Below are 24404 nucleotides of genomic sequence, written 5' to 3'. Positions count from 1 at the left end.
ACCACCAAAATCCCAAATGCATTTGTATTATAACTTTTGGATCATTTATTTGTTGATAAATGCCATATACTTCAACACACATGCTGTTATTACAAACATAAAAAAAAATCACTAACAGTGGCATGTAGCCTTCAAGCAATAATTTTAAAAGAAACAACTACTGTTATTAGTATTATTAACATAAAAAACTGCCCTATCCAATTTCCTTGCTCCATGGAAGTTCTTGTAGTATTTTCTGTGCCTCTGAAAAGCTGTTTGTTTTTGTTATCCCGTGCCATTGTTGGGCGCACACACCACACCTGTAGAAGTTCTTCCTTTTGCATTTAATGGCAGACTAGAACACTTGTATGCGCATATGCTGCCTAGGGCTGGCCCGAATTATTCGAATATTCAAATACTCGTTCGGAAAATTAGTATTCGGAGCTTTTTTTTTTGTTGTTTTTTTTTTGCAAGAAGCTAGTACTGCAATATAATGTCATCAAATAATTTTATATTTGGATATAAAAGTTAGTAATATTGTAGTAGTAGTAGTAGTATTGCTCATTTAGGAGGATATTACATCACTAAGTGATGTAAATCCATTACTTCACCTCCGAGCGCGTAAATCTTCAACAAAATATGCAGATACTGTCAAAATCCAGGGAGTATATAGGGATTATTAAAGTTTTTTTTTTCTTTTATGTTGTTTTTGATGGTGTGTTTTTCTGGAACGAATATTCAAATTTTCGCTCGGAAAAACCAACGAATATTCGAAGCCTGAAAAATGGCATTCGGGCCAGCCCTAATGCTGCCCCATCAGTTCCAGAGGAATTGCATCCCCAGTACTTATGGTACCTACGGTACCTTTACATTTTCAGACTTTCGGTACCATTGGTTCTTGTGACATCCCTAAACTTCATCCAAGTCCATTCTGTAGCAAACTGTTACCACTAAAATCAAAGGTGTTGTTAGTGATATTGGAGAATGCTTGCTGTCAAAATCAGTGATTAAGTCCTTATGGTCTGCTTCATGTCCATGCGCTGGAAAAAAATCCAGTGTTAATATACTATCGCTGACTAATAAAGTCAGAAAAAAAAACATTTAAAATAAGCAGTTTAGCCACACAGCCATGCCAGCATGTAATAGCCCCTATGTTTTGTGTCCCCACAGGGTTGCCGTCCGCCATGTTAAGGTAAAGCCCAGGTGTGCGGTGTTGACCATGCTAAAGCGGCTGGACAAGATCCGCTTCCGAGGCCCCAGGACGAGAGAGGAGTTCCCGGATCTGGCCGAGTCGCCGCCCGCCTCCGACAACGAATGTAGCGACGACATGCAGCTAAAGCACAGAGCAGCTCACCGAGACACGGAGGAGCTCCTGAGAGACCCTGTGAGTGTTCACCTGGTCAAATATACAGTACCTGTATATGTGTGTGTGTGCTTGGGCTGAGCTTTTTCACTTATGGCCATGTTTGCAGTTGAGTGGGGGAGTCTGAAAGGAATTTGCTTCTTTTGCTTTTTCAATCTTTCTTTTCCTAATTTCACATGGGGTCCCTCCTTTTTTTCTTTTAATCCTGCTATTCCCCTTCTCTATACATCTGTCTCTTAATTTGTCATTATCATATTAAGTGAAAGGGTGCTCTGGTGGCATTTTTTAAATTATCTTCTTTATAGATGTAATCATAAAATATTCTGTCTGAAAAGCAGGCTTTGGCCCCAGACTACAGCATACTTTCCAGAAAAAAACCACAGTAGCATCTCTCACCTTGCTGCTCTTGTTTTAGCATCTTTAATTTAAGAAATCTTCAGGGTTAAATAATGACGCCATGGGGATGTCATGATAAAGAAAAATGAAGATGGCAGCAATAGCGATTTTTCAGTGGGGGACAGGGAGCAGAGGTTGCAGTAGCAGAACAGAGCAGAAAGAGTGGAAACTGTGGTGAGATGAAGAGATATTAGAAAGCAGTCAGGGAATGAAAAATGAAAGGAGAGAAAAGATTAAAGCGGTGATAGAGATAAAGATGGCTAGAGGACAGGAACTGAGCCTCAGATGATTGGGCTCAGGGATTGGACTGGTTGTCAAGAGGGGATGACACGGACAGGATGAATTGTGCTTACCAGCCAGTACAAAGACAATACAGATCGTGTTTTATGATATCTCTTCCTCCCACGCCACATGATACTCTTCAATTTTCATGAAATCTGCGCCTCTTACTCATCCTCCTGCCTGACCAGAATACCATTACTCTGTCATCATTATCATGGTCACACATTGATAGAAAGAGAAACACGGTTAAAAACACTGGGTTAGTCATTTCATTGCATCATTTGCCTGAATGAAGACCCTTTCATTTTCTCTCTTAGGCTGTCCTCAAATAGCCAGTTGATATGAATCCCATTGAAAACTGCACAATGCCTGGTGGTAAATGAGTGACTAAGGCCTCATTGTAACCACACAAGAATTAAACAATATTAAATTGTGCCTTTTTTTATCGGTTGTGATTTGTGAAGCAATCTTTAATCTGTGATCTAGCTGACTGGGGCCCCTTTTAGCACATTCTGATTATGTACAACATTGGGTTCATATTTTCTCCTGTTGGCACAACTGTGTCTATAAACTGGTGTTTGCATGTCTGTGTGTGCACTGGTGTTGTGCTGGCGTGAGCACCAGCCCACTGGGGAGGCATCGCCCACATCAAGGCACTGATGAGTCACACTCCAAAACCCCAAAAATAGACCAAGCTCCTATCCCCGCTGGGACCCACACGCACACACAACACACAAACATGAGGCATGCAGTTGATTTAAATAAGTAAGAGCTGCCACTAGATTTGGACAATTAATCGTAAAAAAAATCATGAACTTCTTGATTCCTATATCTATGCGATCTCATTTCTAAATGATGACAATTTGCTCATATTCCCCTAAGTAATAAAGTCAGGCTGAATGCTCACTTTTTTGCTGGGAACAATTCCAGCTGCTATATAAATGATAATAATCTACAGATTGTAAAACAAAACAAGCTATTAATATATCATTCACGCAAACAACTGAATAGATGTTGTAACTTACCATTTTTCCTTCTTGAAGCCCCAAAATGTTGATACTGTAGACTTTTGTTTTTAACCAAGAAGCTTTAAATACAGTGGCTAGTTGTCTAAACTGACTGGGTGCTAGGTTTTATTTATTTATATTATGTATATACTGAAGCTGTTCCTTTACATTTTATGTTTTTAGGGTGTCCAAGAGTCAGTAAATGTTTTTGTTGAACAAAAATAAGAATTGTATGAGAGAATTGTGATATAAATTCTTGAGCAGAAAATGTTGTGCAGCCCTAGATGCCACTGCTAGGTGCAAATCTCATCTTCCCTGCTTACGTAGTGCCCTTCATTGGTCCCTATTGGCACACTGGACACAGTGATAACTATCTATCCACTCTCTATGATCAGAGTACACATGACCTCAGTCCAAACCTCAATTTCATTACCTCATCCGTTCAAAAGAGGACAAAGTGTGCCCTTTGTCTGCGGGAAAACATGCACCGAGACATTCTGACAAACTATCCCACGTCGTCCATACTAAATAGCTGGGATGCCATTGGGCAGATGGCGTTCAGTCATTGCTCAGAAGATGGCTTCTCCTCACTTTTCCTGCTGCAGGTGGCGTCCTTTGTCACACTTAGTGTCATTGTGTCATTTAGCTAAAGCACGTTTAGAAAATGCGGACGGGTAAGATGACGTGATGCAGTCCAAAACAATTCACAACATTATACAGAACTGTTGCTTAAATCTGTTACTCAGATAAAAGGCGATGATCATTGCACCATGTATGACAATAAAGGTCACATATTATGCAAATTTTCAGGTTTAATCTATCTGCCGGTTAGACACAGGGGTATCTGGGGATGTGCTTATCACAGTTGGAGGTAGTGCTAAGGTAGGTTGGTAATGGGGCGCGTGACTTCTCCCCTTATGACATCATACGGGAAGAAAAATCTGACTGGGGTTTTTGGAACACAGGTTTTCAGAAAGGTGGAGGAAAGGAGTTTTTTTTTTACTCATATGCTGGGAGTCTCTTGACACAACTGAACCCAAAATACAAAAAAGTGCATTTTGCATTATAGGTGACCTTTTAATTCAAATTAAGTCAAAACATACTTGCATGTAACTGATACATCCATTATGTAGGCCTGCCTTTCACATCATAGCTTATTGACTTTATAATTTCGATTACAATAATGTTCATAAATACAAGGAAAATCCATTAACTACAATACACCTGCTGCCCGTTAATGCCCACCTGTTGTCACGTATCTAGAATCTGAGAACTAGTTTTTAAAGCCTGAGGCCTTGTTGTAATTATTGTTATTGAATAAAGACAAATATATATCTTTGGTGTCTGTGAGTATTCTGACAGATACATGTTTTTCAAATCAAAAGCCTCTGGAAGCCACTCCGTCATATATTTGAAATGACACTTGGAGCCTCTTAACCGACTATCGGTGCTGAACATCTATTCAACATGCCACTCCAATCTGAAATCTCACTGGGTCGTGATGCGTACTTGAGCTTCTAAATTAAACTCTCAGGATTTTAAATCAACTCTCTTATCTTTTCCAGTTTTCGCTGTATGGGCTTAAGATCAAGTCTCTAATGGCAGAAAAATCCCCCAAACTGTACTTAGTTTGTATTTCAGTTATTTTTTTAACAATGGTTTCAACTTAGTAACGTCCCCAGAATACACTAGATGAGGTGTAATGTTCTATGCAGAGCTGTGGATTGCTGGTGATGCTGCTGTAGAGGTTTGTGGTTGTTTTTGAACAGGGAGGCTACTGCTTAAATCAATGTGGTGGTGGGTCTTATTTGTAGTTGTGTGGTGAGAATTTATCTGTTTTGAGCATACTTCTCTTTTTCCTCTTTAGTTAAGAAACTTTTTTGTGTTCTAATGCCACAAAATTGTCCTCCAAACTTGAGTTCTTCTCAGTCAGTTTTGTTATGCCTGCCATTGTAAATCAGGAAATCAAAGGCTTACAGTAAATCAGGTTGGGTAGGGAGGGAGGGTGTATGGTTTCACTAGAGGAAAAGCAAAAGTGAAAGTCGAACAGGCAGTTCAGATGTCATGTGTTAAGTCGAGTTTAACTACATTATCCATTCCAATGCCATCAGTAGAGGATTTTTTATTATATATTTTTATTATCTTTATTTTCTCAATTAAACTGCTATTGATTTTCAACATAGCATTGCAGTTTTTTTTTTTTTAGTTTTCTTTAGCTAGTCATTTTTTTTAAGCAGTTACCATGCTCTATGTGTCTATCTTCACAGTCACACATTCTATACATTGTGCATCAACATGTATTTACTGGTATAGCATGCCTACAGGGTCTGTGTGTCTGGGTTTCTCAGTGTCCACTGTATTAGAACAGTTTCTATAACAGGCTAGACATCTTTGCTCTGTTGGACATGGCTGAACAGAAAGTACTCCCACCCGCATGCTGCTCCAACATTCTGCCAAACATGGGGTAAGGTCTCTTGTGATATAATGTGTGTTTTATTAGCAGAACAAGGCCTCAAAATCAAACCTCCTGTGTTCTCCCTCCCATGGTGAGACTTGCATCGGGCCTCAGCCTCATGAGAAAGAAGCAGGCTATGAAAGCACAACATACAGTAGGAGAAAGAGTTCACACAAAGCACTGGAGTTGTTCTCCAGGATAACCCAGACATTTTCTGTGTCAGTTGTCATGGACAATGTTCCCCTCAAGGCTGAAAGGAACAGGGAGAAAAAAGGATCAAAGGTGAATTGTAGCCGATGAGCTTGATTTAACGGATATCAATCGGTACAAATCGACCAAAGCAGAACAGAATATAGTCCTGATGAAAGCTCCATCGAAGATCTGGAGCAGAAAATTGCTGCTGACCTGAAGAAGAGAAATGTATAGAGTTGTGTCTAAACTGGACAAGAGACTTAGTGGACGGCTGGAAAAGCTGTTCTAGACTGTCGAGAGACCAAATGGGTTTGAGTCATAGACACATAAGGAATCAGAGATACTTGAAAAGGCTTGAGGTTCAGGCCATGTCAACACGTACACAGGTATTTTCGGAACCGTTGCTTTTTCTGTGTGTTTTGGCCTTTTGTCCACCTGCAAACATCACAACAGGACACTAAACCTAACCTCCGCCCAAAGTGGAGATTTTGTGAAACGCTGGCGTCATGACATCAATTTTCCACATGTCAATTGTTGTTTACATCTACTGAGCATGCTCCATGAACTCAAGAGGGTGGGGTTCCAGTTTTATTTGGTCTGTTAGGTACTGTTGGGCTTAATTGTTTACAGGCGACCTAGCTTTACTACATTGACTAACATTACATTAGACAAACTTATGAGTCCGCTTTGGTTTATGCTTTTGCCATTTCCAGTTTAGATTTTGTTGTACCACTCGCTCAATGCACACAACAGCGTTTTCTATAGTTTTTTTGCATTGTCGTGTGTACGAAGAGATATTCAAAAACACTGTCCATCGTGTGCATTGGGATTTTACTGTAAACTTAGGGGAGGAAAATCAGTTTTTTCAGGATATACATAATATGAACGTGTGGACATGGAATCAGGTTAAAGATAGTCTGCACTTTAGAAGTGACAAAATAGTCCAATCCGTGTATATCTGCATGCCCTCGGGAAGTGGCTCAATACTCACAATAATTGGGACTTTCTTTTTAAGTTTTTAAATTATGAATGATTTTAAAAAGCTTGAGTAATTAAAACAGATTTCTGAAGCTTTTCAGAAAACCTTTTCAGTACTTTTTCATTTGCAAAGCTGGGTGTGTTAATTTAGAATGAATTGTTGAATGTGCTACCAGTAAAATGCCAAGGTACTCACAAATACAGCATACTGTATCATATATTTAGTTTTTTCGTTTTGCGTCGCGGTTGATTGCCGTTCATCAGAAGTGTTGATTGTAGCTTATTTGCAACTTCGATTCATAATACAAAGCAGAACATGTGTGTAGGTAACATCTGTTCACCTCTATTTTAAACCAGACAGTACATTACACATAGAATCACCTCTTTTCAGTGCTCTTGATTTGCACCACCAGTAGAACTTACAGCTAAATGATTGAAAGGCTATCACAACATGGAGACTTTCCATTAGATGACAGGAACTTTTACATTTTATAATTTTTTGTACATTTTCAGCATATAGTTATACTGTGTACATTATTAAGCAAGTGAGTCACGGAAAATATGCAGCATTTCTACAGCAGGACATGCTGTTTTTTTTAAAATCAAACTGTCATGAATGATAGCAGGGAGACACCATAACTAATCAGCCGATAATCGTCCAGAGTTACGTCAGCGCTTGACCTACTTTTGTCTCTCTCCACGAGAGGTTCTGACCGTGAGTTGATAACTCCATTACACAACAACAAGGTGTGCTTATGTTGAGCATTAGCCATTTTGACATTTTGAAAATGACACAAGCCGACAGAATCGCTGAGCGGTTTGTGCCACCGTCTGCTCTTTTCATCCCTTATCCATGTCCCCCTTGTCTTTCTGTCTATTTCTTTTTTTATCCTGCGGTCTCAATCTAATCCTCACACCCTCCTTCTCTTTCTATCTCTCTCTCTCTCTCCTCCCGTCAAAATCCTTTTTTTTTCTCCTGCTGCGTGACACACTTCTAGAGGATTCTCTCGTTTGTCTCCTTTTGAAGTGCTGCTGGCTTATTCAGGAACACTCTCTCCGTCATCGCTGTGTCTGCATGTTTAGCCAACCAACTGACTTGTTAGGCTTTGGGCTCGCTACCAAAGCGCATTTTTTCAGGTCAATGTCAGTCTTGTGCTAACTCTCTCTCTCTCTCTCCCTCCCTCTCTTGCAAAAGCACATCAGCCCAAGACATTGCAGTGTGTCTGTCTTAGCACGCACCCACACACACAAGCCATGCATGCTGGTTGCTGTCAGGCAGAAGCTGCTGCAGTGTGTATGTGTGTGTGTGTGTGTGTGGCAGTGTGGAATTCTTTTAAAGGACCCTTGCTGTAGCCGTGCAGTGATTCTCAACCTGCAGTGCTCATCATCCTCTAGCACAGCCCTCTCTCCTCTCTTTTCCTCTCTCTCTCTCCTTTCCCCTCCTTCCTTATCACACTCACTCCTTTTTTCCCCTCACACTGTGTCCCTCGTTCCTCTCATCTTCCCTCCGTCATCTCTCAGTCGTTTTCATCCGCGCTGTCATCACCACTGCTAGCAGCACATGCTATGTTGCTAGCTGTGTGTGTCATGGTTAAAGCCCTTAGTCAGGGGTGCGTGTGTCATCAGTGCTGCTGTTGTCAGAAGAAGGGGATTCTTCTTCCTCCTCCTATCTCGCTCCAGCTGGACTTAAACCGGGAGAGGAAACGTTAGCGTGAGTCATCATGCGATGCTAACCTGTGTGCTTGTGTGTTAGATGATATGGGGTATCCCTGCTTGGGTTCTCTTGTATGCTTTTTATGTTCCAGTAATTCTCAAACCAAACCTGTGTTTCTTTTGGTGTGTGTGTGTGTGTGTGTGTGTGTGTGTGTGTGTGTGTGTGTGTGTGTGTGTGTGTGTGTGTGTGTGTGTGTGTGTGTGTGTGTGTGTGTGTGTGTGTGTGTGTGTGTGTGTGTGTGTGTGTGTGTGTGTGTGTGTGTGTGTGTGTGTGTGTGTGTGTGTGTGTGTGTGTGTGTGTGTGTGTGTGTGTGTGTGTGTGTAGGCTGGTTCAGGGTCTCCCACCATGGCTGCGGCCATCCAGGACTTCCAGAGGTCGGAGTCAGAGCGACTCAATGAAGTCAAAGGTCACCTGGAAATTGCCTTATTGGAGAAACATTTCCTACGTGAGTATGCCCCCCCCTCCCCCCCCACACACACACACATGCTCTGTTGTTGTATAGCGTATTGTATTGATGTATAGCACAAACGTTTGCTGCCGGTTCATTGGTTTCAAGGGAAAATGTATTGTTTTTGTGTCCAGTGTTCAAAGTGTTTTACTGGTTTGGATTTCCCCCCAAGCTGCCTTGTCCATCTCCAAACTACGATTTAAATTTCCTCTTCCCAGAATCCCTCTTGTCAGTTTTCAGAGAAAAGCCCTGACCCTGTGACATTCAGCTGGTGATTAAGCGGCGTATATGGGTAGTGGTGAGATTGTTTGCAGCACCAAGAGCACGAAAGCAACCGGATGAGACAAGCGTGCAAGCTCATTATCTTGCAGTAGCAATTCTTTGATGTGGAGATACTGCCTCTTTATAAAAAAAATGTATTGCCTTTCATCTAGTCTCTGATTTTATACCAATTTTCCACTGTAGCTGGAAGCCTTGTCTATATGATTCTGGGAGGGATGCACTTCTGATGCTTTTGATGACATCTAGCCCTTGTCCCTATGAAGGGTTTAATGCGTTTCACTGTATGTTATCATGAGTGTGGTGTCATTTATCTCTAACAGTAGACATTAATGTGTGCGTGAGCTTGAGATAAGCATCCTGTTATAGACGTGTGCTTTGTGGTTTCATAGTCTGGCAGAAGGTTGGTTTTGTGCTTTGTTCTTATTGCTGAGTGAAACTTGAATCTAACAAGATTGGCGGCGGAACAACATCACACTGATGTGATGCATATTGCATGAAGTAGTGATGTGTAGCTCTCAACTCAACTTAAAAGCTATAATAATTGTGTACACAATTTGAAGTGTAAGCAATGTTTGGTTCCACTGCTTGCTATGTTTGCTATAATTTTTTTAATGACATTTTCAAGTGTTTTCTTCTGTCTTCTGCCTTTCAAATTTAAAATAAGCTACCTGCCCTCTGTAAAAGCAAGCATACATCCAGTTTCATGGAAGCCATTGGCTCGAGCTGTTGAGCAGAAAAAAACACACATTTTTAAAACATTTAAGACCACTTCAGTATGCAATCAGCTGTTTAGAATAACAACAGTAACGTCCAGTTTTGCTAGCTGTACATTAGCAACCCTGAAACTACACTGCAGCAAGTAACTGCTGAGCTAATGTTAATCAATTCACCATGCGCTACACCAGAGAGGCACACTGTGAGGTGACGCATACATGAAGCAGCATCCTCAATTAACCTACAAACCTTTTTCATATTGATTTGATTTATTTTTATTCCATTGTTTACACACCATGTATATCCTTTCGCTCTACAGTAGGGTGTCCACAGTAATTCAACAGTAAGTTGTATTGTCAAGTGTCTGGATACATCATGAAACACTAATAACATTCTTAACTGACCAAAACTGATACAGTTAGCTTGTAAACATAGTGGAGCATTCAGCAGCTAAAGGGACTCTAACAGGATGAATCAACAATTTGGCGCTGTCAGTATTTTGAAAACGAATTCTAGCTCACTTTTACCACATTAATATGAACACAAACATCATAGCATATCCTGTTTTCTTTTAGATGCTGTTTCACAGGATTTTACTAAACTTCTCACATGATGCTGCATGCTTACGTGAACCTGTACAAGAGGCAGTGGCTAAAATGTAATTTCCTGCAGTATGTTCTGCAGTTTGATTTAATAATCTTAATTTTTCTTACATACAGTAGTAGGACTCTACCCTGGAAATCCAGACCTGCCGCTAGCAAATTTAATTCAGCTCCACAGCTTACTCCGGGCACAAACCATTGGAGCTCATTAAATGTCGGAAAATTCGTAGTCACTAATCAAATCGTACTATCTGATATGGGCGGGCTTAACCGGATGACGACAGTGCTGCTCATGCGCCGTCGAAGTTGTGATTAACAACAAAGATGGCTTTGGCCCTCGACACTTAACGATTTGGACTTGACCTTTTCTTAAAAAAATGAACGGAAGACGGCACTCAAATCTTTCATTATTTGCTGTTTTGCGACCTGATACGGCAAAAGTTTAATTTATCAGTTAGCCCCGTTGATCACTAAAACTGAATACGTCACATTGTTCATTGCTCTGATTGGTCGTAGTGCTATCCAATATCGTGCAGTGGTATTTTGAAATGCAGGCGTTGGTGCCGCCCCTTGAATTGAGAAGTCTATTGCACATCGCCAGACCCTACATCGTTCGAGATGTGGGTCTGGATTTCCAGGCTAGCAGGAAACGGCATCATACAATAAATCAGATATCATGGTGATAAAATTGGACGGGCTATAAAAGCACATGGAGAGAGATCCATCATACTTTGTCTAAAAGGCTCAATTAAAGCTACTATCCCAGTTGCAGTTATGGATTGACTATTTATCTGTTATGGATTTAGTGTTTATCTATATCCATTTTTCCCACAGACAATAAGGTGAGGAGTAACTGGGTTTGCAGAGGCTAATGTGAAACACACTGTATGATGTTCATCCCAAGAACACCCCCCCCCCCCTCTCCCCCTCCACACACACACACACACATTTACACGCTTGTCTAGTCTGGTATCCAGTGACAAATACTGGTTGTCCTGTACTGTGCAGCACGTTGACAATCAGTCCAAATGGTGTGCAATGAACTGTGAAGTTTTTTTCCCCCCTCCCTTCCCCTTCCACTGTGTGCCTGTTATAGTGAGAGACAGGGAGAGAGAGAGAGTGAAAGAGAACACCTTGGGCTGTGTCCTCTTTCATAATGCCTTCGCCTGAGCCAAAAGGGCTGGCTTCATTGTCACAACGTCAAGATGCTTACTAGATCCTTCAAAGACCTTTCTTCCTTCCTGTTTGCCCTTTGCCCACTTCCCCCTCCTCCCTTTCATGTATCCTCTGGAGATCTCTCTGCCTCTTCCTTTCCTACCCCGCTGAGCTGCTCTTTCAGACTGTGCTGAGATCCCTCTCAGGTCCGACAAACCCAAATCCACAAAATCCTTATTATGTAATGTGGGGAGTCAGTTGCATGATAGTTAGCATCTGATAATATTTAGGCATATTTATCAATCTAAATGAAAGATATTGTCATTTTAGTTTGATAAACTTTCCAGAAAATTCGGTTCTGGTTCTTATGACGCAACAAGTATTTAGAACCAATCGCGGCAGTTCTCTGCCTGGACGTTTTTATAAAAACAATGACTGTTGCCATGGATACAGTTTGATATGGCCACACCCACACAGTCTTGTCAAACGTTCTAGAGAGTAAAAAAAGCATTGTTTTAAAATAAGGTTCATAATATTTATGAGGAGAAAAAAATTCAATGAGATTATTGTAAAAGCTTATTGAGACACCTAACTTTGATATCATCTAATGATTTTGAGAGGCTTTAACACTCAAGCAGCTAAAACAGCTGTTATAGTTTCATTAGCTCAAGAACAGTAATGTTATCAATGCTCTAGCTAAGATGGCAGCCGCTTGGCATTTTGTGAAGGGGAGAAACCGTCATACACGCTTGCCTCTCTGTTGTTGATTGGGGAAAGGGTTGTAGTACCTCTGGGTAATGTTTTTTTTTTTGGTTCTAATGTTACCTCCAGGGCTTTGTAGTTCTTATTCCCTCTGCTCTCCTGTAGCTGTCGGTTGGCTTCTCTCTCTCCTCTCACACTGTGTGGTTATCCATTTCTCTCATGCCTGTCACTCTCCGGCGCGCTGCAATAGTACTTCGGGGAACACTGAAGCGTGACAAATCCATCAGCACCTAATGGAGTCATGCGCCTTCTGCCCTGCACTGTAGTTATTGTGTATATTCTATTTCTTACTATTTCCCTTTACACTCCGCTCTGCTGTTTCCTGTAGGCGTCGTACACCAAAACAATGGACTGTTAAGCGTGTGGGATTCCTAGCATAGTATATAGCCTGCTGCTGTGGTGTTGATCATGGTCTCAGTTATGTGCTGTAAACGGATTAATACAGACTTAAATGCTTGTACACGGTTTGTTGTTAGTTCAAGCTAATGAGATTAGCAGGGTTGAAACAAAAGATCCCTTGTAGGTTGACATTATGGTTTTATGTGTTGTGTAATGGCTTTTCTGGAGCACAGGTGATATAGGAGCACAGCGTGACGTACTGTTGTCATAGTTTGCACGTTGAAATTGCATTTTGAAACGCTGGATTTCTAATCCCCTAGATTTGAGTCCTGGTTATTTCGGCAGCACCCGTTCTACTGGTGGTAACAGCAAATGGGGTTTGATACTGCTGCTCCTAAAAGTCAGCAAAACACTCCTTGCTATTTTTGTCGGAAAGACATCAGACGAGCAACTGATGTTTGTTTACAGCACAGCCAAACGTGCTCACTTTGTTTTGTTATGGAAGTGATTTGGTAATTGGCCCTTTTTTCCCCCTCATGCTGCAGTATTTTTTTCCTGCACAACAGCTGTTCACAGTTAAGTCACACAGTCACCTTGCTGAGGAGTCGTTGCTGTGAGCCTTGTCTCTATGAGCTCCTCATCTGACAGCTCACAGTCTGCTACTTCTTGGTAAATTAACTCTCTGTAATATTTCAAACTGATGCGCTGTCAAAAACAGAATGCTTAAATTGACCTCTGTCTGGTTTTGTAGACGCATCTTTCAAGAATTACCGCGGTCAGATCTTAGCTCACTGACTAATTGCACTTGCTGTGACTGCTTCAGACCAAAAGCCACCACATGTTTGGTCAGTTGAAAAGTGTCTGGTGTGTGAAGCAATACAGAGAACAGTGACAAAGTGAGGTTGACATAAATGAGAATTAGAAACAGTGACACTGGATTACACACATGCATCATTCCCTGTGAATCCAGTTCGATCTAGTGAGGGAATGGTGGAACATCTTTAAATTAAAACCAATCTGTAAATTCATTGTAATATTATAGTTCAAGTTTGGGACCATTGGTCGGACAGAACAAGCCAGAGAATGTAAAGATATCACCTTGGGATCTAGTTCATTGTGACATGGTAACTCTAATTCCACACATTTCAATGACTATGAAGCCATTCATTAAAACAAAATACATCAATCAACAGTCAACTCTAAAATCACTCATGGTTTCATAATTAAAAGGTCAGTGTTTTCCACAGGCAGCCCATCTCAATGGTTAATTAAGCTGCTGGAGATGAGAGCAGCAGCTCAACAACTAGAATATGAATGTGAAGGAGCTCCACTTCTGGCACTGCTCCTGTCTCCACAGAGATATCTTCACTTTACAGTTGGGTTTTAAGTTCACACTGTATCTTTCTTCCACTGAGAGGGAATAAGACATTGTTTTGGCCTCCTACAGTTGTGAAAAACATGCTATGCTATTCTGAGGGCTTAATTGGTTAATTTGTAACCATGTTTCCGGACTTGGAATCACATACAAGGAGGCTAACACACACACACACACACACACACACACACACACACACACACACACACACACACACACACACACACACACACATACATACACGTACCATATGCAGCGGAGATCTTGATAGCCCTCTGCTGTATTGCCTTTTTCTCTTTTCCTCTTCCTTTTCTCTCTACTCTCCAAGTCCTTATTTATTCATCTCATATTCCACTCTGTCTTTTCCCTCCTCTCCTTTGGGTTTATGTGAATGCGCACACACACACACAAGCGCTACAGTAGTTCTTTATAGTCAGTTGGGTAAGCATACCTTGTTTTTGTGGGTAAGCTTCAGTAATTCAAGAAAGAGGTGGTAAACTCGGATCACAAAAAGAGGTATTTCCCACATAGCTCTATTGATGCCTGGCTATAGAGATAGTTTTCATTCAGTTCTGACATCTCGCTGCTGAGACATCCGGTGCCTTTTGAATGCAATAAATGGATTCTGTTTTTGTAGAGCAAAACATTTTAAAAATAACATTTTGACTCACAACTGTGTCTATTCAGGGACCTTGTTGTGGTTACACTCACAGGATATTCCAAACCTAGAAAAATCTGCATCCCGTTCATCTCCACTGATGTCTGTGGATTATCCACTGTAACAAGAATGAATCTGTGTTGGCTGCCAACCATGTCCTATATAGTCACTATGGGTATGCATTTTCATAGCTTGGATTCAGTTCAATATTTTATACAAGCTCAGATACATGCTAATAGCACCATGTTTTACTGACTCCAACCTAGTGTTGTGTTTTAGGGGCCGGGCCATAAATGTCTGGCATATTTACTGATGGTCTTCCATATGGTAACTACATGGCTGCTATGGGTGGGCAATTTGTCATCTCTCACCGATTTTTGCAATCCTTTTGATCTCTTAATACTGTGAAAGATCATTGTGGGCGATGAACTGTTGTTAAATGGATTATATCATAACATAGATGTATAAGACACGGCCCAAATGCCAACATTATATATAATGTTTTAAAAATGTTATCATTTATGTACAGTATAACTTTTATTAAAGGTGCTCAAGAAACTTTTAAATATTTCTGAAACAGTCTCATTTTCCCTCTGATGATCATTAGTGACATGTAACAGCAAATGAGACCATCAGTGCAAAGTCAGATCAATGCTATTTTTTTTTAAAAATCGTTTTTCTTGATGCCTTTTGTCATGAGTACGCTCACCCATTAACAGCTGGCGTCATAATAACACTACCGCTTTTGTCCAAAAGGGCAGCTAGAATTTACACAAAATGAAAGTTCCTAGTAGCACCTTTTAATGTCTAAAATTCCAAAAAGCTTAGACAGCCAAACTTCCCCAAAGTTCTTAGTTTTCAGATTGTCAGTCAATCATTAGTTTATTTTGTGCATATAGAGAGACTGGTTGCTTCCTCTTCTATTCTGTAGAGCTTTGATAGGTTGAAGATTTATAGCAGCTACCTCCAGAAGGCACAGACACAATGGAGATGTAAATTATGCATGTGTTTTACCATAAAACAGCACTTTATCTGCACCTTGTGTGTGTGTGTGTGTGTGTGTGTGTGTGTGTGTGTGTGTGTGTGTGTTTTAGTGTTAAAGGACCAATATTGGAAAATGTAGATTTGTGTTTGTGCGAATCTTTGTGTGACTCTCAGTCCCTTTTTAGATTTAGAAGCACACTGCGAACAACCTGAGTGATAACCCGGTGACAGTTCTACGATTATTGCCGTACTGGATGTAAAAACAGAGAAATGTATCAAGTACAATATGTCCCGTGAGACACTGTGCCGAGCTCGACTGACCTTCCTACTGGTGATAAAAATGGCAGAGGGTAGTGGCAGTAGAAATCACCCCACGTAATTATATGAGCAGGCCCAATGCGCTAAGCTTTTATGGCGTCCTTTGTCTGCCTCTCCTTAGTTCTTCTCTTGCTGTTATTCTTAATCCAGTTATCTCCTGCCTCTGAACGTTGCTGTCCTTCTTTCCCTTTGTGTCCTTCTTTTTAATTTTCTCTTGCGCCCATTTCTATATTCTGGTCTTGTTGACATCCCCTAGCTTTTACTGTCTGTTTCAAAAGACCTCTTTTGTACTCGGAGCTGAATATTTCCAAGCTAACAAAAGAAACAAACAAACATTTTTAGCTATATATATGGTGTACACAAGCCACACGGTTTAATGAAAGAACTTCTCTACCAAGCTTGTGTCGCCACCGGCAGTAATCCCCAATCCAACAGCTTTCTACATTTAAAAACGCTATCTGTAGCTCGCTGTGTTAAGTTACTGCCAATACACACTGAACATTTCCTACAGCTATGTGGTGAAAAAAGAGCCCAGTGAGCATGCCATTTTCATTACTTGAAACTGTGGGCTCACACCAAAACCTTAATGAGGGTCAGTGGCAGCCGGCAGTCAATCATTTTCAATGTATGCTTGTGACGTAGGGCGTCTAGAGCCTGCAGCGTCATGGCAGCAACCTTAGTGCCCACAGTCTAAATAAAGCCATGGAGGAACTACACCGAAAACATTTGGAACGACCCATTTAATTTAGCCAAAGTTGGACAAATACTTATACTGAATACTTATTTGTTTTATATAAGTTATATGTTCTATAGTTTGATTTTCAATTAAATAAATTAAATGTTCCAATGGGGGGAATTCATAATTCAAAAATGTATATTGGTTAGACGTGTTACTACATCTGCGATTGTGGACTGGCTTATATAATTGCAATCGTTGCCCCCCCCCCCTCCCCCCAGTGCTTCTATAGTCTCATGTTACACTGTGTAATAGATGTTGCCTGCATTAATTGCATTTATTGGTTTTACCGCTACTTGTTCCATAACATTTTAGGTGTGTGTGTGTGTGTGTGTGTGTGTGTGTGTGTGTGTGTGTGTGTGTGTGTGTGTGTGTGTGTGTGTGTGTGTGTGTGTGTGTGTGTGTGTGTGTGTGTGTGTGTGTGTGTGTGTGTGTGTGTGTGTGTGTGTGTGTGTGTGTGTGTGTGTGTGTGTGTGTGTGTGTGTGATAGAGAGAGAGAGTCAAAGAGTGGCTAGTACCATGTTTGAGGTCGGTTATTGAAGGTTACTGCGGGGGAAAAGGCTATGTGCACTCCAGTGACTGTTTGCTGATCAATACAGTGTCCCAACTGCTGTCCTACTTCACACTGGGTGGGGGGAACACACGGGTAAAGGCTACGCACAAGCATGCAACGGCAAAACTGGAAGCTAATGGAATCACAGAGGAGATGCAAAATGTCGGTAAGGTAATGCAATGCAATGCCTTGTCTTCACAACACCATCTGGTACTCAATGAACCCCACCTGCACTGGGAAAAAAATACATCCCAGTTGAATACTAAAATAGACATTAGAAACGTGTCTTATTCCCCACTGACGGATATTAAAATATAATGCCTAATAAGATTAACCATAGTCTACGCTCTCAGGTCAACTGCCCTTGATTGACAGCTCTACTGATAGTGTTGTTGCACCTGGCTATTGGTGTGCAACGTCATGGTTGTAACTAGCTCGTTTCACATCTTCTCTCTTCATAGCGGGAATGGCATAGATGTTATGAATGACATTAGCAATGGCTCTGCTCTATTCAAAATGTCCCAGTGATGCCTTGACAGTGAGTCATGCTGCACAATACCAGGGCCTCCGAACGCAAAACAACTGAATGAAATGAAGCCATCATTCATTTGATTATTTACACCTTTGCTTTTCCACACTGTGACGTTTCAAAATGTCTTCTGTGAAATAGATTAATTAGCCAGAGTAATTTAAATCCCTGTTGTGGGTGTGCGAGGCCTTTTAGCTGCCGGTATTAACCACCTTGCTAAAACTCAAACTGTCACTGTAGTTGCTGCTCTACACTATACAACCACTGTGGCATTAAGGTCAGCATTGTGTAATTGAGGTAATCGCTCCTTGTAACGATTGTTGAACTCTAAACCTCGCTCTTCTATTTCCAAAAGTAAACAGAGAAATATATGTATTTGATATCTTTGTGCTAAAAACTAGTTTCCGACCCTAGAACTGAATTGTAGCAGTTGTGGAGATATCGTGCTGTGATGCCACGTTGCCTGCAGTTTCTTTGAGTTATCGGCAATAAAAGTACCATACAACAAATACCAGCATTAAAATGGTCCTACAGGACAAAACAGATCGTCAAAGCATTCTGAAAGCTTACTGCTAGTCAGTGATTCTGCAGACTGCTTGATGTCAAAATCACTTTTTACTGATATTCACTCAATTATTTCACAACAAGCATTCTCCAAAATTGCTGACTCCATCTTTAAGGTATTCTTTTAGTAGTCAAATATATACTAAATAGATTTCATGCGTGGGGCAAAATAGAGCATATTGTGTGATCGTATCTAGTGTGTTGTACGGAAGAAAAATGTAATTATTTTGAATTATTTATTATTGAATTAATTCTGTATTTTTGGAGATAATTATGCCTGTGAATGTTCTTGAGGAAATCTGCCTCATTACAGATACACTGATGATGATTCACCTCCTTTGTAAGACGGCTACAGGACATGCTGTACGATAGTGAATAAAACTGACAAGCTCATTGCCGGCTACGGAGACAGTCTTATTATGTTACAGCTGTGCAACAGGAAGTCAACCTGTTGGGGCAGAATGGGTCATGACAGCTCGAAAGCAGAGATTTCTGTCATTTGGGATGATTTGAGTATGTGGTGAAGACTATCCCACTAGTTCATGTAACCCCTGTGTCTACTCAAAGTTGGTGCAGATATCTAATTCAACCTTAGATTCTCTCACTTTAGTCAATTCTTGAATTAAAATGTTCTTGTACCCTCATGAGTTAAGATATAGTAGTGTTTGTTTGGTCATCATTTGGTAACCCTAGCTGAGCGGGTGAGAATGCAACAGGTGGCCATGCTGGAATAGTTCAATCCCAGGCTCTTAACCAGACCATCACATTATATGTGGTTTGTTTGAGTATGTTCAGGCAAGACCTTGAAACTGTATGCATATGTTTCATTGGATTAAGCAGGAAAATGTCATTTATTTTCCTTGCCGTTACCCATGAAAGCGCTTTGTTCTGAGTTCATAGAGGATACCACAAACCAGCTATCTATGATGTCATCATGACAAATGTTATGTGATTACTGTTCTCCAAACAAGCAGATGCTATCTTCCCTGCATACTCAAAATTAGATTATGGAACATTGTTAATCTAGATTATTTATTATTGCATGTTCATTTCCAACATGGATAGTTGAGCATTCGTACATCCATACACACACACAGTAACAGAAGAGAGAGAAGAGAGGGTTAGTCGAACTGCATTTCCTGTCAAGGAGTCTAGCTCCATGCCATGTGAACTGGAGGCCAGCAAATACATAATGCACAAGTGAGAAAGGGCTTTTTTTGATGGTGCAGAGATGACTTCTAATTTTGAGATATAGCTATGAAGTCAGCATTATAATATCGATGTGATTTATTATAAACAATATAAATACAAACTAAAATGCAACATGTGAAATAACTGAACTTGAGCGTAGCACTGAAGTTGAATCAATTATTAACTAGTGCAGTACCCGTAGGAAGCAGTAGCTTATGCATGCTTAAATGTTACCTGTCTATCAAAGTGGGACACAAGCAGATGTAGCCTACACATAGGCAGTGTCACACAGTCATTGAAAGGGCTGTCACATCGCTCATCAATGTGACTTATGTTCTTTCTTTAATATTTGTTGCGCCATATAATCCTCTATTCTTCATAGGAAAAGCAGGTGAATTTTTTTTTTATTGGTAATTGAAGCTTGAAGGCAGCAGCATTTATCATTGCAAACAAGCTGAAGGACATTTTTGCATCTTACATAGTCTTTAGCTCGTTTAGGTGTTAGTTTCTTACGATTTTAAAGCATTCTGTGTAAGCGATCATGTTTACATTCATCGGTAGCAGAGCTATCTGAGACCGTATTAGTTTAAATGGAAACCGCTATTGACACGCTAACTGAAATTAGCGGCACTGTCACGGAAGTGTTTAACTATACATTAACTCTATAACAGTGAGAATAGCGTAACGTGCGATCTTTAACACTAAAGCAGACAAGTTTGAGGAGTTGGTGAAGTCTGTGGAAAGGTTTAAGAATGTTTTGTTTGGAAAGTTGGGTGCATTGAATGAGGAAGTAACACCGGGCTGTGTCGGTCTGCTGTGTGTGTCCCGTTCGTGAATTCATGCTTTGGTCGCAGCGGCCAATCAAATCAGAGGGAGGCGGGTTTTATCCGGAGACTACTTCATGCCCGTCGTTACTGTGGCCTTCAGTGCGCGCATGTATTCGCCGCCAGCATGATATAAATATGATAACTTCTACATGTTTGGTCCAAAAAACCTCACAATCATTCAAGGATGCACACCTTTGTGCCGCGCGCAAACCATATCCGGAAGCTCAGGCCGATCTGACTAACAGTCCGAGAGATATGCGCGCCACAGGAACACACACAGACAGACGTTTCTTGCTTTATAGATAGATTTATAGATAGATAGATATGGAGGCCTAATATTCCCTCATTTGACACTTGTTTGGAAAACGAAAAAGTTAACATGGTCCTTAAGTATGGCAGTATCAACAGTCGACTGTGATCAGCTGTCTGTGTAGATATGCAACAGATTTTTCTAAGGCAAAGGAAAAACAGAAAGTACATGTTATCTCTTAATTAAAGATGATGTTGTTGAAAGAATAGGAGTAGGTGGTAGATCAATAATTTCTTCTTATTTGTTTCTTAGTGACCCGCCAGTCCCCCTTCTCTATTCCCTCTGGTCAGGCTGTTGTGTAACATCTGCAGATGGACTGGAGCCCACTAAACTCAACCCTCCCTTCTGCTCAAGTCAACCAGTGTTGTGGCAAACACTGTTGAGAACGGAACAATGAGAGGCCACTGCTAAGCAGCCCATTCTCCCTCTCTCTCTCTGTTGCTCTATCTGCACCCCCTCTGTGCCCCCACCTTCCTTATTATGAATGGAGCCATTGTCTCTGACCTGGATTGGAAAACTCACACAGTAATTTTCCTTTGAGGTCTTAAAAACTTTGCACGCTTTGATGAAAATATTGCGTATGTACTGTACCCATGCACACACATGCTCCTGAACACAATCATAAACATACAACACAAAAAAAAAGTCATAACGCATGGTCACACACATACGTACATAGGTACTCAAATAAACCCATACTGACACATGAACATGCATAATGTGTGTGTTTCTGACAGCTCCAGTGTGCTCAGAAATCTCAGATTCCAGGCCCTCTTAGTGTGCTGGCCACCCAGCAAAGCCCCACCTCTCTCTACCTCCTATGCCCTCCTTCTCTTTTTACCGATTGCCTAACACACTCAGACCAGCGCCGGTCACTGACCCTCACTCGCAGTGTGTGGACTGGTGGCCTATAATAGTCTTGTGTTGAAGAACCAGTTTTACCTGTGCTATGTCTCTGGATGGGATACATGGAGCATATACCTGAATGGTCTACCTACCTTGATGGGCTTTGAAGAGTTCTGAAGTCATTAGGTAGCAGAGGGTGCTAAACAAACTGGATTGGAACCCAGGCAACCTGTAGCCGTGGCTCAATTTCAAGAAAGAACCAAGGCGGCCACTCTGCCTTCCCGGTCCTGCGCCAGTCTCCCAGGAAATGGCAGACCGCAGAGACGGATGGGGCTGTGCAGGATGGAGGACTGCACCTTTGACAGCTTCGAGCTGCTTTACATGGGGGCAGTCGATAAGATCAAAAGCCACAAAAGCAACCTCAACCTCAGTAAGTTTGTCAGCTTCAATATGTATGGACAAGGGTTATATAACTAAAGGCTTTATATTAGCCAACCTTTTTGGCAAGCGAACTGCATACAATACAATATACTATACTGTAAACTTCATCATCTTGACTGTAGTATCAGTCAACATAAACCTATGTCTGCTCCTAAACCTTAGGATGTCAGCCAATTTAATATTCCATTTGCTATATAACCTCTATCTTAGTGACATGACACAAATATGATCAACCTCATAAACGTTCAACCAAGTCGAGCTCTGCGGGTCGTATACCCAAACCCATCTCTGTCCAACTAAATTGAGCAACTCTCCATCAGTCCCTCTATTAATGAAACCAATGGAAAGTAGCTTGAAGTAGAGTATGTGTCATTTTTACATGCTTGTTTCAAGAAGGCATGAAATAAAACTTAACTTAATCTTTATTTTTATTCGACAGTGCATATAAATAAACATTTCATTTTGAAGTAATGACACTTCCTCTATTGTGTTCTATGGTGTCGATTTTGAAAGTTATTGTGTCATATGAGACTAACAATGAAGGAAGTCTCTCATATGAGACTCAGCCATCTCAGAAGCACCAAGGCTCCACAACATTTCCCCAGTTTTTGATTACGGTAGTTTTTTTTTCTCTCCAGTAACCAACAGAGATAATGTGGCAAAATGCTGTAGTTTGAGTTTTACGAATTCGTCTCTGAACCCATCGAGTTAACGGTAATCAATCATTCACACTCAAGCACTCAGTGAGTTTTACTATTCCACTATGTCCAAATGTATGCAGACAAAATTGATTCTAACCGATGGCAATGTCAACATCATATCTAAAAACTCCCCCTTTCAGAATAATTTTACACAAGTTAAACCTTAGCAGAGTTGACTAACTTCACTTACTTAAATCTTAGCGGGTACTCGATGTACTGCATTAGCGTAACTAAACAACATTAGCCTCCCCTTGGCCTCAGTCCCATCCTGTCCCTAGGATTTTCCACTGCTTTCCAACCATTATCAGATAATGAAATAATATGTTCAACCTTCATCCAATTGCTGTTTTTCTCTTAAGTTTGGCTGCATGGGAGATAAGGTCAGGGCTATTAAAAGTGATAACTCCTGAGCATGGCATTTGGCTAATCCCCTTCATGAATTGCTGATAAATGGTCTAGTTACTAACCTTCATAATGGCCAAAAAGACCTTGTGATAAGGTAACCCAGGATGAAGATTTATATATAGAAGACAGCAATCCAATTTGAGAAGACTGAGCATGTTGACAGTATAATTAATACGCTATCTGATGTAGAGGTCCTCTGTGCAACAGGAGAGCTGTCCCTGTCTGACACACACACACACACACACACACACACACACACACACACACACACACACACACACACACACACACACACACACACACACACACACACACACACAGCATATTGTGACAAACTGCATCATACACTTGCAGCCCCACATCTTCAATACAACACATACTATAGATTTCTATTTCTAGTTTAAACAAAGAATTGGTCAGTGTGGCAGGAAGGAAACTATGGAAAGGAAAAGGAGGAAGGGAGTGCCAGTATGGTGAGGTGAAAGAGGTGAACAGGAACAGTGGTTTGAAAGTGAGTGAGAGCATCATAAATATAGTGTGACCAGTATTCACTATTTACCACTTTCATCAGAGTATCACTGAGAGTCCAAAAACTTTCTGTCAAACAAAGTATTAAGTAATTCTTTTAGTTGTGGTCATCCAGTGAATTTGCTGAATGCTGCTCGACATTGCATTCAGTACAGTGTTAAACTTCTGATCTAGTTCTGCCTACACTACCCAGGGTGCATCACTGCTGCTGTTACTAGCCATTTGTCAAATAGGTTTATAGCTGTGGATCTCCTGGCACCTAGCCCGTGCTAAGCTGCTTAGCCCATAGCGGCCTTTGGATTTTTTTTTTTGCCTGCTGTTACGTACACACAGAAATACAGTACATATAAACACATTCTTCAGTCAACAAATAGTCAGTGAGTCAGTGGATGGGTGAAAGTTCATGAGAAGGGTCATTTTAGATAGATGCATTTAAAAATGGAAACTGTAGACGTTATAACTTGATAAAAAAAAGTATGTTTTTTTTCTCTCCCCAATGCCCAAGGTTCTTCAGGTGAAAACCTGTGAAAACCAAATGTTGCCTAACTGCCTCTTACAAAACCAGAATGCAAAAGAAGATTCTACTAAGCAAGTGGATTACTGTCCACTGGATTGTGGAGTTACAGTTACAGTCCTCACAGTGAGGGCACATAGTGTTGTTGCGGAAGCCTCAGCTGCTGGCTGTGCTGGCATGAATGTTTTATTAGTGTTTAATGGGAGGGAAGAGATAAAGGGAGAGAGTGATGTATGAGATTAGGTGATGAGAAAGA

General features: G+C 40.9%; 1 protein-coding gene across 1 annotated transcript in view; it reads left to right on the top strand.

The window, feature by feature from the left end:
- The window catches only part of gramd4a (GRAM domain containing 4a), a gene marked incomplete at its 3' end in the record, with an annotated part of 51492 nt that overhangs the window by 8812 nt on the left and 18276 nt on the right, over nucleotides 1–24404 (top strand). Inside the window, exons 2-3 of the mRNA XM_080050905.1 lie at nucleotides 1150–1363; nucleotides 8691–8811. Of these exons, the coding sequence (XP_079907031.1) occupies nucleotides 1150–1363; nucleotides 8691–8811 (335 nt within the window). The remainder of the gene's footprint in view (nucleotides 1–1149; nucleotides 1364–8690; nucleotides 8812–24404) is intronic.

The sequence above is a fragment of the Ammodytes marinus genome, assembly GCF_949987685.1.
Source record: "Ammodytes marinus genome assembly, chromosome: 22".
Taxonomy (NCBI): domain Eukaryota; kingdom Metazoa; phylum Chordata; class Actinopteri; order Uranoscopiformes; family Ammodytidae; genus Ammodytes; species Ammodytes marinus.
This window is presented reverse-complemented; position numbering and strand designations above follow the sequence as displayed.